The sequence below is a fragment of the Coregonus lavaretus genome (genome assembly GCF_964263955.1).
Source record: "Coregonus lavaretus genome assembly, chromosome: 27".
Classification (NCBI taxonomy): domain Eukaryota; kingdom Metazoa; phylum Chordata; class Actinopteri; order Salmoniformes; family Salmonidae; genus Coregonus; species Coregonus lavaretus.
The window spans coordinates 18,844,476-18,860,740 of record NC_140014.1 but is presented as its reverse complement, the minus strand read 5'-3'; the positions used below and the strand labels follow the sequence as shown (position 1 = coordinate 18,860,740).

Genomic DNA, 16,265 nt, shown 5'->3' with positions numbered 1-16,265 from the left:
CCATGGAAGCGGTCGGTTTGTGTCATGTTTCTTTCGCCATTTTGATGGTTCTAGGTGTGTGGGCTACGGCGATGAATGTCTCTACATTGCATCTAGTTAGCTAGTTTACAAACATTCAAGATAAAATCTCATACTGTTACATACGAGTGGATTTCTGTGAGTATTAGCTATCAATCGGACATTTAACCGAGGTCACGGAGATTTGTGCAACCTTTTTGTATGCCAGACGTCAAATTTCAACGACTAATCGGAATGCGAGGTCTGCATTTTAGTCTTGTTTTCTAACTTCGCCAGCTAGCCACCAGGTTTCTGCTACTCAGCCTCAACTCAAAGTCGTACGTTAACTAAAAGCTAGCTATGATATTGGATTCAATGGAAAACATAAATCTAAAGAGGCACTGGCTGCGACGTCGCCCTGGCATGCTATTTCTGGACATTGAATGATTTTAGAAGCAATGGCAACATCTAGCTGGCTACCTAGTTATGCAGCTAGCTAACTATGTTAGCTAAGTTAGCTGAAATACAACATCATGGTCTTTCAAATACAACATTCCACGGTGCCTTTTTTCGTCATGGCTATGTAGGGGAACGCACAGCAAGCTACAAGTGTTTTTATTTTCACTCAACGTTGCTTTCACTGTTCTCGGTCCAGTTGTCTCGTAGACCACCACAATGAACAGTTATTCATAAGAAACTGCAAATGTCAAATCTAACCACCAAGACAAGATGACGAGTCAAAGTAAAGGGCAATATTGTCCTCACAGAAATGTGACTGCTTCATTAGATTCTTTCCTTTGACCACATCAAAAGGACCATCAATTATGATTTTTGGATTGATACCCCAGGAGTTACATGAACAGCTCCTAGACCTCAAAAACTTCCAAAATCGAACAAATGGTGTGGAAGAGCTTAAAAACATCCTCTTTGGATTGGACTTGAAGCCTGTCCCCTCGGACAGTATTGTGGAGTTTATACATCTTCTCCACAGACTTCTAGATGACACCAACTTCAAAGTCTTGTATGGCACTTTACAGGTGATAAACCTACTCATCCAGAAATTAGATTACAATATAGACAAATATTTCAAACAGATAATATGTGTGGCTCTGAAAACCCTTGGAGACACCCGTGCTGTCACCAGGAATGAGTACATGAATGTGTTCAGGCAGTTGACTAGAATTGTAGGGCCACAGAAAGTGTTATACCTTGTCATTGGACACCTGAAACACAAGAACTCCAGGGTCAGAGAGGATGTCATCAACATCATCACAGCAGCTATGCTCACCCACCCCAGGAAGGACTTCAACATCCCCAGCCTCTGCTTTGAAGTTGCACCATACCTGGCGGACAGCAAGAAGAAGGTCCGCCATGCAGCCCTAGAACTATTTGCTGTTTTTGACCATTGCCTTGACACAGGGAAAAAACAGCCCCTAATGAAGGCTGTAGACAGAGTGGAGCTTAATGGGGATGTGGAGGGTCTTATGGCAGCTGTGCAAGCAAGAAGAGCCAGGCACATACTTCCCAGACTGTCCTCAGATGGGACGGTAGAGTACGCCCTTCAAATCCCTAAAACAGGACAACGACGCTCACCACAGTTTGGGTCAGGAGCTGACCTGGAGTGGGTGCTCAATGGTGGGCGGATCAGCAGTGCCAGGAGCATCAGGACGGAACCAGAATCTGACAGGCTGTATCATGGCTATGGAAGCTTGGGCTCCCTCATTGATGACCTTCCACTGCAGAGGAGAATTGTCAGTGCAGGGAAAGGGAAGAACAAGCTGCCCTGGGAGAGGTCAAGCCTCCCTTCCACAGTGAACACCCAGCCATGCAGTGCCCCTAACGGAAAATCCTCTGATCAGGTTGGTCATAGTTGACGCCAAGCTTACATCAAGCAAATGTCTGCTGATGACACTTGTCTATCATTTAGCTTTTTCTTATGTAGCAAAGTGTCATTAGAGAAAAATAAATATCAAGACATGTTCTCTCTAGGCTATAGGGACAATAATCTTATTTCCATAGTGGCACCATAATTACATGGAATAAGGCGCAAATAGAATGAGGATTGCGACCACCCAAAGTAAAAATCTGTCAAATATTAGTTTGCAGGAACCTGAAAGTTCACTGAAACAATAACAAACCCTATACTAGATATTGACGAAGGCTTGTGTTAGGACTATATGAAGTTGTATCCTTAACTATTTGTTTGATGGCTGATGTGGTCAATTCCACAGTAACGGAATTATGTTTTGACTCAGATTTGTCACTTTGAAGGGAAGGTAGCATACACTTAACCACATGTAACATATGGATTTGCATTAGTATACGCATCAAAAATCCCAATGCAAAGTTACACCAAATGTTTCTATTTTTTTTTTTTTATTACATAAAACTGATCAGAATGCTGAAGTCATGTCTGAAAATGTTTTTCCGGGGTGTGATGTAATATGGAGGACCTGGTAAGCCAGCCTATTCCCTATAAGGTTAACTCCAACAGAAATAACTTAAAATGTAGAACTTAAAATTTAAAAAATGTTCAGCCAACTTACAAGCAAATACTTTATAAATGTTTTGTTACAAATCAACTTGCAAGGTTGCTTGCCAATTAGCCTTACTAGCCTGTTAACATTAACCCTACTAGCCTGCTAACATTAGCCCTACCAGCCTGCTAACGTTACGTTAGAACTGCATGAGTCAGCCAGTTGCTATCAACACCTAGCCTACAGCTACATTAACCCTCTACGCTACAGACGATTTTGTGAAAAGACTGATTTTCAGGATGTCTCATGGTCTGACAAACACCACTCTAGCTCTGTCACCTTTCACCGCAGATGCAAAAGTGCGACGTTGGCGGATGGGGTGGAGTGAGACGCATCCAATGCAAAAAAACAGATTTGCATATTATGTATTATGTGTGTGAGCAAATTATGAAGTGAGTGTCAGTGAGTGTGTAGGGCCCAGTGAGTGTGCATAGAGCCAGTGCAAAAATAAAATGGGTCAACTTTTTGTTAGCTATTTAGCAGACCTATGGCTTGGGGATAGAAGCTGTTCAGGAGCTTGTTGGTGTCAGACTTTATGTACCGCTTGCCGTGCGGAAGCAGAGATAAGTCTATGGCTTGGGTAGCTGGAGTCTTTTTAATGATTTTTCGGGCCTTTCTTTTCACACCACCTGAAATAGAGGTTCTGGATGGCAGGGAGGTCGGCCCCAGTGATGTACTGGGCTGTCGGCACCACCCTCTGTAGCGCCATGCGATCGAAGGCGGTGCTATTGTCATACCAAGCAGTGATGCAGCCAGTCTAGATGCTCTCAATGGTACAGCTGTAGAACCTTTTGATGATTTGAGGGCCCATGTCAAACATTTTTAACATCCTGAGGGGAAAGAGGCGCTGTCGCGCCCTCTTCATGACTGTGTGCGTGGACCATTTGAAGTCCTTAGTGATTTGGACACCTGAGGAACTTGAATAGGTACACAATGGTAGAAAATATGCAATGTCCTTCTTTTGCATATTTGGGTATTTTACTACACACTGGCAATTATTGTAATGAGCTCCGCCCCTAAACAAGACCACATTTTGTTGGTCCGGACCAGACCAAATCTGAAACAATCATAGACATAGACGTCAATGTTTCACAGGTTTGGACATCACAGTACAGCACACCACAGTCGAGTACAGTAAAGTAGATATGTATAGTATAATACAGTACATCATATTGTACTCTACTCTAGTGCTCTACTGTACTGTAGGGCGGTATCCAGATTTCCATACTGTCATACCGTGCTATCCCGGTATATACGGTATTACCGGTAGTGCACACAAAAGGCGCAATTTATTTTTCGAACGTAAAAAAAACACCAAAAAACGCCACTTACCCGAATGTAAAAAGAATACTAAGAAGTACTAAGGAATCCTCATAGCGGATGCTTGGTAAATGCTAACGAGCGCATGCGAACATTTACTACAAAGACAGACAATCCTGCTCATAAAGTTATGCAAGTATCTCAAAACACAGTTTGCAGCACACACAAAACAAATATTAGACAGCGGGGATCTTAATCCGGGAGGGGATTGTCTCCGCTGCTGTTACCAAGAAGCTTGATCTTGAAAGCTAACGTTAGCCACTTAGCTAACATTAGCAAGCAAAACCCAGCTAGAAATAATTCATTTGGCACATCTTAGATAGGTAACTTAATAGTTATAAGATATATAGCTGGAAAACATTAGTAGTGAATTTCACACAAGTGTAACTTGATCACCTCACTTAATTTGCACTGAAGGAGTGACTCAAGAAGCACCCATTTTGCACGTTGTGCTTCTTTGTAAACTAACACAGGTGACTGGCTCAAACAACTGTTTTGGGAATCTAGTACCGGTACGCTTCATAATGATAAATAATCTAACAGGCGGAATGATGAAGACGATCTGCTTTATCTATTACCTAGTGCACAAGTTGACTGCAGGTATTTATTTAAAAAGTACTAATATTCAAATTTATAAAAATGTTAAAATACTGTATTGGAAAATCATACTGATGGTATTTTGAAATACCCAAGGATACGGTATATACGGTATACCGCCCAACCCTACTGTACAGTACTGTACTCTACTTTACTGTACTGTGCTGTCCAAACGTGTGCAATATAGATGTCTATGACTGGTTCAGATTTGGTCTGGCCAGGGCGGACTGACCAAATTTCAAATACTTTTCAACGTCCATGGATGTACGGTGTCAGTTGGTGCTCAATGGGTGAGGATGCTTGTTACAGTAAATGGATAGGTAGGTGGTAGGTGTCAGTAAGAGCCGGGAGAGGTGACATTAACTGGAGAGCGAGAGAACAGAGAGAGTGGCAGAGAGTGAGAGTGCGGCGTTGTCCAGACTGTTTTCACAGAAATAGAAAAAAAGAACATATTAGCTGAACATAAGTATGCCACTGGAAGGGAGGACAGTAGCAGGTGACCCAACTGTGGTTTGTGACTACTATGATTTCCAATTGTAGCCAATTCAATTGCAGTAATTCCGATACTGATTTTTCAGTAATTCAGTTACCGATTTGGTAACAGATTTATGAGTTTTAATCACTTAATAATTCAAAAACAAACTTGATATCAGTAAAAACACTACAACTAATTGGTAGGTTTACTTTTACTTCTTACTTCTGTGAACTTTCATTATCCTCCCTCATGAGGGTTTTTGGTAACGGAGTTACAAGGCAATATTTATTTTTACTTAAAAAAGGAAAATAATTTCTCAAACAAAGAAGTGTTGATATTAGTTGGCAGGGGTCTTTACTTCAACATGATTGTGTTTTTATGTATTTCTAATACCTTTTAAAACTTTTTCTGGTAGATATCAAGGCATTTGCTTATTCCTAATTTTTAGGATGGAAAATGGTTGAAACATTTATATATGCCTTAATTTCTCAAAGATATATATTCTTATCTTTCATTTGACACCCAATTTGACATGCTCCTATGAACTTCACATTTGTGCTCGTGGGTCCTTTTAGGTGGCAATGCCCATGTGTAGGGCTGGGAATTGCCAAGGACCTCACGATATCACGATACTTAGGTACGATATGTATTGTGATTCTCACAATACTACAGGTAAAAGTCAGTAAATTAGAATATTTTGAAAAACTTGATTTATTTCAGTAATTGCATTCAAAAGGTGTAACTTGTACATTATATTTATTCATTGCACACAGACTGATGCATTCAAATGTTTATTTCATTTAATTTTGATGATTTGAAGTGGCAACAAATGAAAATCCAAAATTCCGTGTGTCACAAAATTAGAATATTGTGTAAGGGTTACATTTTGAAGACACCTGGTGCCACAAAATAATCAGCTGATTAACTCAAAACACCTGCAAAGGGCTTTAAATGGTCTCTCAGTCCAGTTCTGAAGCCTACACAAACATGGGGAAGACTTCAGATTTGACAGCTGTCCAAAAGGCGACCATCGACACATTGCACAAGGAGGGAAAGACACAAAAGGTTATTGCAGAAGGCTGGCTGTTCTCAGAGCTCTGTGTCCAAACACATTAATAGAGAGGCAAAGGGAAGGAAAAACTGTGGTCAGAAAAAGTGTACAAGCGATAGGGATCACCGCGCCCTAGTCAAGATTGTGAAAAAAAACCCATTCAAAAATGTGGGGGAGATTCACAAGGAGTGGACAGCTGCTGGAGTCAGGGCTTCAAGATCCACCACCAAGAGACGCTTGAAAGACATGGGTTTCAACTGCCGCATACCTCGTGTCAAGCCACTGTTGACCAAGAAACAGCGCGAAAAGCGTCTCACCTGGGCTAAGGAAAAAAAGAGCTGGACTGCTGCTGAGTGGTCTAAAGTCATGTTTTCTGACGAAAGCAAATTTTGCATTTCCTTTGGAAATCGAGGTCCCAGAGTCTGGAGGAAGACAGGAGAGGCACAGGATCCACGTTGCCTGAAGTCTAGTGTAAAGTTTCCACCATCAGTGATGGTTTGGGGTGCCATGTCATCTGCTGGTGTCGGTCCACTCTGTTTCCTGAGATCAAGGGTCAACGCAGCCGTCTACCAGCAAGTTTTAGAGCACTTCATGCTTCCTGCTGCTGACCTGCTCTATGGAGATGGAGATTTCAGGTTCCAACAGGACTTGGCGCCTGCACACAGCGCAAAATCTACCCGTGCCTGGTTTACGGACCATGGTATTTCTGTTCTAAATTGGCCAGCCAACTCCCCTGACCTTAGCCCCATAGAAAATCTGTGGGGTATTGTGAAAAGGAAGATGCAGAATGCCAGACCCAACAACGCAGAAGAGTTGAAGGCCACTATCAGAGCAACCTGGGTTCTCATAACACCTGAGCAGTGCCAGAAACTCATCGACTCCATGCCACGCCGCATTAATGCAGTAATTGAGGCAAAAGGAGCTCCAACCAAGTATTGAGTATTGTACATGCTCATATTTTTCATTTTCATACTTTTCAGTTGGCCAACATTTCTAAAAAATCCCTTTTTTGTATTAGCCTTAAGTAATATTCTAATTTTGTGACACACGGAATTTTGGATTTTCATTGGTTGCCACTTCAAATCATCAAAATTAAATGAAATAAACATTTGAATGCATCAGTCTGTGTGCAATGAATAAATATAATGTACAAGTTACACCTTTTGAATGCAATTACTGAAATAAATCAAGTTTTTCAAAATATTCTAATTTACTGACTTTTACCTGTATATTTATTGCGATTCGATCTTCCAAACATATTGCTCACTATATGTCTGCTGCAGAGAGACTAGAGAGCATGATAAAAAAGTTTTGATCAGTCAGGGAAATAAGTCAACTTGGAAAGTCATCTATCAACTGTTGAATAAGAAAAAGGCTTCTACAGCTATCCCATCTCAATTTAATGTTGGAAATAAGACCTATAGTGATCCTGCTGTTATCTCGTGAATATAATATTTTTTTTCAGAGTGGGTTCCTCTCTGTCAAAGAAAATCAGAAAATGTATGGAAATCCCTTGGATTACATTAAAACCCTATCAGTCCCGAGACCCCAGCAAAAATCCAGCCCTTATATTTAGCCTCACAATTAAGTGTTTTACCATTTTCGTTTCAGGACTACCAGGGCTACAAGTAGAACAAAAAACAATTTGACATAAACAGTTGCATTCATGAGTTTTATTATCAAAATGATTTTAAATAAATGCTGTAAGTACAGATAGTTTGCTCACTGGGAAATTAATATCCAACTGGTCAGTGACAACTGTTTGGAGTTTGTGACAGCAACTATGTGAGCTTATTACAGTATTATAGACATTATGTTCTGGGATTTATTGTGTAGCTTGTGAGCGTCATAGAGCAAAACATGTTACATGTGCATGTTCGCGAGTCTCAGATTTTTATAGATAGCTTTTAATAGTTTGTAGCTCAAACCATTTGGACTCTACAGACGTTTTTGTAAAAAGACCCGACCGTGGGCCCCTTCGGAATCCGCCCTTGTCTCACAAACACCGCTTTAGCTCAGCCCCCGTTAATCATACATACTAATAGTTGGTATCTACGAATGCAGAATACATAGACGACTCCAATTAGAAGGTCAAAACTTGCCAGCGTTACAGTAGGACTCATTGGGTTAAGGGACACATGGCTCTTTTACAACTTGTGGTCAAAATCTTTACAGCCCTGAACAACAATGAATACGCTCTTGGCATCTTTCTAGATTTATCCAAAGCGTTCAACACGGTTGATTATGAAATATGACTTGCTAAATTGCATTATTACAGTTTTCATGATTATACATATAAATGGCTATTTAATTATGTTTATGATAGAGAACAATTTGTATATGCAATTGCTTGTGCATCTACCAGGGCCAAGATATCCTGTGGCGTTCCACAGGGTTCGATCCTTGGACCTTTGTTATTCCTAATCTATTTCCATGACCTTGCTGCTTTGTCCGCTACCGTACTTCAAATTATTTTTGCTGATGATACCAACTTGATTTTATCACGCAAGAATCAATTCACTAATCATTGAAGCCAACTTCGGCATGGCATATTTTATGAATGGTTCCAGATAATTAGTTTATCTTTAAATGTAAAAAAAAAAAAAAATCTAACATCACTGTATTCACTGGTAAGAATAAGAAATATTGTTTAAAAAAAAAAGAGCCAGAATTTCAATTGGTGGGAATGAAATGGACCAGGTTTCGTCCTCTAGATTCCTAGGTGTTCTAGTTGGAAAGTTGTCCTGTAAAGATTATAAGCACTTTGTCTTCAGCAAAGTGGTGAAGTCCGTTGGTATCATCAGAAAGATGGCTTGCTTCCTAACACTATACTACACCTTAATTTACCCATATCTCATTTACTGCAATATTGTCTGGGCCTGTACATATGCATTCTACCTACACAAATTACTCATCACACAGAAGACATTTGCACGACTAGCCACCTCTAACGGCTTGGCTCCATCTGGCCATCTGTTTAAGAAACTCACTATATTGTCTATCTACAACATTAATATAGTCTAATTATGCACCTTCATCTACAAATACCTGCCAGACAGCCTACCTAAACCCTCACCTGTTCAACCATTTTCTTTAACTGTACTGTTTTGTCTTTCACCTACATTAAAAAAAAAAAAGATGCTGAAAACATATTGGCTTACTATTTGAAAAGAAGATGGAGAACAAGCTATAGAATGAAAAATACAGCCATTTGGCGCAGGTACAGACAGTTTTAATTTATTATTGTTATTCTACAAATCGATACTTGAGTCAAATATCGATATAATATCATCCAAAAATAATATTTGCGATATGTAACTATTGTATTTTTCCCCCCATCACTACTGTGTGACATTGCAATTTGTGCGTTTGTCATCTCAGAGCTGTATTCTCAGGAATTTCAAGTTGAGGTCAGTTATGGAAAATGTAGGCCTACTGTACGTTGATAGAGGGTTTTGATGAATATCTATTGCATGATCCACATTAGACATAAAAGGTGAGTTTATCCACCTTGGTTGCTATGAGACCATGTAGGCTAGACTACAGATTTGAGTGCTTGGAGGAGACAGTCACCTCATATTACAGGGAACCTGCTGCTTGATGACAGTGATAATCCAAAGAGCTTTCTCGTTCTCTGTTGCTCGGGGAAACCGCTGTCTACAATGGGCTTACTCCCAGATCACCTCATCAGGGAAGTCAATCTGCTAATCTCCTCGTTTTCATTCCCTCAGATACTGAAACACCCAGCTGTCAATGTCAGACAGTGGCATAAGTTTGTTTGTAGTGGGGAAACACTGGCCATCTCCCCTTTTTTGGTATAATAAAGTAGCCTACATGGGCTACTGAACTGTAGCCGCAAAGACGCAACAAAAGTATAGGCTATGCGCGCGCTTAGAGAGGGGAGAGATCCCAGCAGTGGCACCCTGTCACAGAGACGGTTGGGGATAACAGACTCAAGATCTCAATCGTCTTATTGGCTTCACGTAGTGCAAAAGGTGAGCATTCAGGTACTATTCAATTGTTGAAATTTGCAAGAATGACCATTTCATTTTTACAAGCATTTCACTACACCTGCAATAACATCTGCTATGAGACCAATAAAATTGTATTTTATTTGATGATTTGATCACAATAGTTAAACTACTTGTTCAGAGGCCTTTTGAGGTTTGCTCTGTGCACCAAAGTCATTTCAGAGCCTTCCAGTGAAACCTTATGTTTATAGTAGTCCCCGTCTCCCAGCAACATCTTTGCCACACAACACACTTGTATTCAGAGGGGGCTTGAAACTTAATTGGCAATGCATGTGAAGATATCGTAGGACCCGATGCGACTGTGGAACATCAACCACTTAGGCTGCGTTCACACATGCAGCCCAATTCTGATATTTTTCCCACTAATTGGTCTTTTTGATCAATCACATCAGGGCCCGGTTTCCCGACAGCGATGGATCTTAAGCTTTGGAGTGTTTTAACGATACATCGTTCCTATAACGGCCGGCTGTGTCACATGCGTTTCCCAAAGCACCACATCGAGAGAACGTTCGCGTCATTGTAGCATGTATCAATACCGAAAGAAAGGCAGCGCTGCTTTCGGATCATCTTTATCCATTCAAATATTATCTTAACATCAGAATTATTTCACAGTACTGATGACAGATCAGCTCCTAGAGCTATATTATAACCTATGGCTGCAAATATTGAGGCGGCTTAGCCTATTCTTACCCAATAATACTGCACTAAATCACAGATTTGGCACATCATCAAATAAAAATCGAATGTTAACTGGTGTAGACTAACAGTGAAATACTTACTTACGGGCTCTTCCCAACAACGCAGAGAGAAATTGAAATAATTATAACACAAGGAGTAAATACAGAATGAGTAACGATAACTTCGCTATATACACAGAGTACCAATACCGAGTCGATGTGCAGGGGTACGAGGTAATTGAGGTAGATATCTACATATAGGTAGGGATAAAGTGACTAGGCAGCAGGATAGATAATAAACAGTAACAGCAGCGTATGTGATGAGTCAAAAGAGTTAGTGCAAAAAGGGTCAATGCAGATAGTCCGGGTAGTTATTGGTTAACTATTTAACTAACTATTTAGCAGTCTCATGGCTTGGGGGTAAAAGCTGTTCAGGGAACTGTTGGTTCCAGATGTGGTGCATCGGTACTGCTTGCCGTGCGGTAGCAGTGAGAAGTCTATGACTTGGGTGGCTGGAGTGTTTGACAATTTTTTGGGTCTTCCTCTGACACCGCCTGCTATAGAGGTCCTGTATGGCATAGAGCTCAATGATCTACTGGGCCGTACGCACCCCCCTCTGTAGTGCATTGCGGTCGGATGCCAAGCAGTTGCTATACCAAGTAATGATGCAACCAGTCAAGATGCTCTCAATGGTGCAGTTGTATAACTTTTTGAGGATATGAGTGCCCATGCCAAATCTTTTCAGCCTCCTGAGGGGAAGAGGCGTTGTCATGCCTTCATCCAGACTGTGTTGGTGTGTGTGGACCATATTAATTCCTTATTGATGTGGACACAGAGGAACTTTAAACGCTCGACCTGCTCCACTACAGCCCTGTCGATGTGGATGGGGGCGTGTTTGGCCCTCTGTTTCCTGTAGTCCACTATCAGCTCCTTTGTCTTGCTGACATTGGGGGAAAGGTTGTTGTCCTGGCACCACACTGCTAGGTCACTGACCTCCTCCCTATAGGCTGTCTCATTGTCGTTGGTGATCAGGCCTATAACTGTCGTTTCGTCAGCAAACATAATGATGGTATAGGAGTCGTGCGCGGCTAAACAGTCGTGGGTGAACAGGGAGTACAGGAGGGGACTAAGCACGCACCCCTGAGGGGGCCCCCGTGTTGAGGGTTGGCGTGGCGGACGTGTTGTTGCCTGCCATCATCACCTGGGGACGGCCTGTCAGGAAATCCAGGATCAAGTTGCAGATGGAGGTGTTCAGTCCTAGGGTCCCTAGCTTGGTGTTAAACGCTGAGCTGTAGTCAATTAACAACATTCTCACATAGGTATTCCTCCTATCCAGGTGGGAGAGAGCAGTGTGGGGTGCAATAGAGATTGCGTGATCTGTTGGGGCGGTATGCGAATTTGACTGGGTCCAGGGTGTCAGGGAGCCTATAATCCTATTTCTTTTAATGCAGTCATCTTGGTTTTCATTTGAAGCATATTTTTTATCTTTCGCTTGTTTGTAACAATTGCAAAGACATTGGCAACTTTGTATTTGTAGTCAACTTTGTTCTGAAGTTATCGGCAGTCACAGACAGACAAATAAACACCTTGATTCTATGTTAGGCGGAGATCTTCTGTGTGTAAAGTAGGCAAAAAAAAAGCATCTAATGATGCACTTAGCTGTTCTATAAATAACAAGCGTTTTCAAGTGCAACTTTATTAACAATGGTTTTGGGAAACAGCTCGGAGATTTAACAATGCTCCTGCAAAGGGTCTAACGATTAACTTAGCCTTAAGATGCTTTTGGGATTCCGGGCCCTGATCTTTTTTTTTTGATCAGATTTTTTTATTAGTCAAAAGACCAATTAGTGAAAAACATATCAGAATTGGGCTGCCTGTCTAAACGCAGGCTTACTGCCCTAGTGTTGATTAAGGTCCCAGTGGTTAAATCTGACGGCAATGTGAGTAGCCTTTAATGTGAGATATACAGTGGGGAGAACAAGTATTTGATACACTGCCGATTTTGCAGGTTTTCCTACTTACAAAGCATGTAGAGGTCTGTAATTTATATCATAGGTACACTTCAACTGTGAGAGACGGAATCTAAAACAAAAATCCAGAAAATCACATTGTATGATTTTTAAGTAATTAATTTGCATTTTATTGCATGACATAAGTATTTGATCACCTACCAACCAGTAAGAATTCCGGCTCTCACAGACCTGTTAGTTTTTCTTTAAGAAGCCCTCCTGTTCTCCACTCATTACCTGTATTAACTGCACCTGTTTGAACTCATTACCTGTATAAAAGACACCTGTCCACACACTCAATCAAACAGACTCCAACCTCTCCACAATGGCCAAGACCAGAGAGCTGTGTAAGGACATCAGGGATAAAATTGTAGACCTGCACAAGGCTGGGATGGGCTACAGGACAATAGGCAAGCAGCTTGGTGAGAAGGCAACAACTGTTGGCGCAATTATTAGAAAATGGAAGAAGTTCAAGATGACGGTCAATCACCCTCGGTCTGGGGCTCCATGCAAGATCTCACCTCGTGGGGCATCAATGATCATGAGGAAGGTGAGGGATCAGCCCAGAACTACACGGCAGGACCTGGTCAATGACCTGAAGAGAGCTGGGACCACAGTCTCAAAGAAAACCATTAGAAAACACACTACGCCGTCATGGATTAAAATCCTGCAGCGCACGCAAGGTCCCACTGCTCAAGCCAGCGCATGTCCAGGCCCGTCTGAAGTTTGCCAATGACCATCTGGATGATCCAGAGGAGGAATGGGAGAAGGTCATGTGGTCTGATGAGACAGAAATAGAGCTTTTTGGTCTAAACTCCACTCGCCGTGTTTGGAGGAAGAAAAAGGATGAGTACAACACCAAGAACACCATCCCAACCGTGAAGCATGGAGGTGGAAACATCATTCTTTGGGGATGCTTTTCTGCAAAGGGGACAGGACGACTGCACCGTATTGAGGGGAGGATGGATGGGGCCATGTATCGCGAGATCTTGGCCAACAACCTCCTTCCCTCAGTAAGAGCATTGAAGATGGGTCGTGGCTGGGTCTTCCAGCATGACAACGACCCGAAACACACACAGCCAGGGCAACTAAGGAGTGGCTCCGTAAGAAGCATCTCAAGGTCCTGGAGTGGGTCTTTGGAGGGAGCTGAAAGTTCGTATTGCCCAGCGACAGCCCCGAAACCTGAAGGATTTGGAGAAGGTCTGTATGGAGGAGTGGGCCAAAATCCCTGCTGCAGTGTGTGCAAACCTGGTCAAGACCTACATTAATCGTATGATCTCTGTAATTGCAAACAGGTTTCTGTACCAAATATTAAGTTCTGCTTTTCTGATGTATCAAATACTTATGTCATGCAATAAAATGCAAATTATTTATTAAAAAATCATACAATGTGATTTTCTGGATTTTTGTTTTAGATTCCGTCTCTCACAGTTGAAGTGTACCTATGATAAAAATTACAGACCTCTACATGCTTTGTAAGTAGGAAAACCTGCAAAATCGGCAGTGTATCAAATACTTGTTCTCCCCACTGTATCTTAACACCCTGTCTGAGGGAAGCTTTGGTGAGCAGTGAGGTGAAAACCGCCCATCATTCTCTTAACCTCAGAGATCAATTTTACTGTGACGCTTGCAAATGTGCCATGGCTACACCTTTTTATAGTAAAAGTTTAATGAGAGTAGTACACGTCATTGAAGTAGAACAGACGCCATTGAAGTTTGTGGTTATACACTGACAGAATCACAGAGCACAAAGTTTGTTGTCTGAGCTAAATCGCTGCAACATCCCTTTGTTGATACCAATGGATGTAATTACAGTTGATCCATGGTAGGCTCTATGTTTTCAAGTAGTTGTTTATGTTTGACATGTAAACTTGACCCAGTATTGTGGCTTTCAGTGACATTATAATTGTCACCATAGTTATCCTCTTATTCCATCTCCTCAGGTCATCAGTGAAGACTGCTTGTCCCTCTCCCGGAAGCTGAGCCCGGAGACATATGTCCCCAGTTTCGGTAAGTGCCCATTTCTGTCTCTTGCATGCATCAAGAGCTACCACACAAGCTGACGAGTTGCAGTTGAGTTGAGTTGCTGTCAGTGCCGAAGTTAGCCTGGCTCTAGATTAAAGCAGCTTTGAATTGGATTATCACGCCGAGTCAAGGAGCCACGCTATTGATTCACTCAGAGCACTGACTTGACTGAGTTGCTAGGCCCCCTGGCAGAAGAGTGCCATACACGCAACAAGAATCATTAATGATTGAAGAATACCATGGGTTATTTGCTTATATTTTGCTGTTGTTGGAATGCAAGAAAAGTACCAAGAAAGCCTAATATGGACATTAGCATGCTTCAAAATAATTTACCATTCAAATCCTAACGACTGTCCTCTCCATCTCAAACCGGTGTGAAAAGGTATTTCTCTCCCAGAATGCATAGGTAGAGTTGTGTAATATCTGGAGGCGTCCTTGACGTGAGGGGGTGGTGATTTCTCTAAACATGGTTGGTGTGGGAGTTTGTCACTCCTCTTCATGTTCCTGCTGTTTAGCATCAATGCCATTCATAGGCATTCCATAAATAGACACTTGATATGAGGCTGGCATTGAGAATGAGCTGTTGAGAATGCATTTGGTTATTACTAAACCTTGATCTGGTTCTCACCAGGAAAGCAATGGGGCCATACTTGCAAACATTATAAAAAGTTTAAGTTTAACCTAGACAAAAAATGTGCCAATTAAAATCGCTGACATAGTTGCACGTGATCAAACGCTATGTGTTAGCTGTTCCCACATTTACATTTAAGTAATTTAGCAGACGCTCTTATTCAGAGCGACTTACAGTTAGTGAATTCATCTTAAGATAGCTAGGAGGGACAACCACATATTTCAGTCATAGTAAGTAAATTTTTCCTTAAAGTAGCTATCAGCAAAGTCAGTGCTAGTAGGAAATGTAGGGGGGAAATGGGTGTTCCTATCAGATAACCTGTCAGATTTAGCCCTGTGCTAAGCTGTCGCTACTATAGGCTATATTTCATATACAGTGAGGGGAAAAAGTATTTGATCCCCTGCTGATTTTGTACGTTTTCCCACTGACAAAGAAATTATCAGTCTATAATTTTAATGGTAGGTTTATTTGAACAGTGAGAGACAGAATAACAACAACAAAATCCAGAAAAACGCATGTCAAAAATGTTATAAATTGATTTGCATTTTAATGAGGGAAATAAGTATTTGACCCCCTCTCAGAAAGATTTCTGGCTCCCATGTGTCTTTTATACTCTTAAAGGGAGTGCTCCTAATCTCAGCTTGTTACCTGTATAAAAGACCTGTCCACAGAAGCAATCAATCAATCAGATTTCATACTCTCCACCATGGCCAAGACCAAAGAGCTCTCCAAGGATGTCAGGGACAAGATTGTAGACCTACACAAGGCTGGAATGGGCTACAAGACCATCGCCAAGCAGCTTGGTGAGAAGGTGACAACAGTTGGTACGATTATTCACAAATGGAAGAAACACAATAGCTGTCAATCTCCCTCGGCCTGGGGCTCCATGCAAGATCTCACCTCGGAGTTGCAATG

General features: G+C 41.6%; 1 protein-coding gene across 1 annotated transcript in view; it reads left to right on the top strand.

Moving 5' to 3' along the window:
• The first annotated feature begins 715 nt into the window (after positions 1-715).
• LOC311102753 (TOG array regulator of axonemal microtubules protein 1-like) overlaps positions 716-16,265 on the top strand; it is a 49,438-nt gene continuing 33,888 nt past the window's right edge. Inside the window, exons 1-2 of the mRNA XM_084144139.1 lie at positions 716-1,856; positions 14,638-14,704. Coding sequence (XP_084000265.1) covers positions 822-1,856; positions 14,638-14,704 — 1,102 coding nt within the window. The 5' untranslated portion in view covers positions 716-821. The remainder of the gene's footprint in view (positions 1,857-14,637; positions 14,705-16,265) is intronic.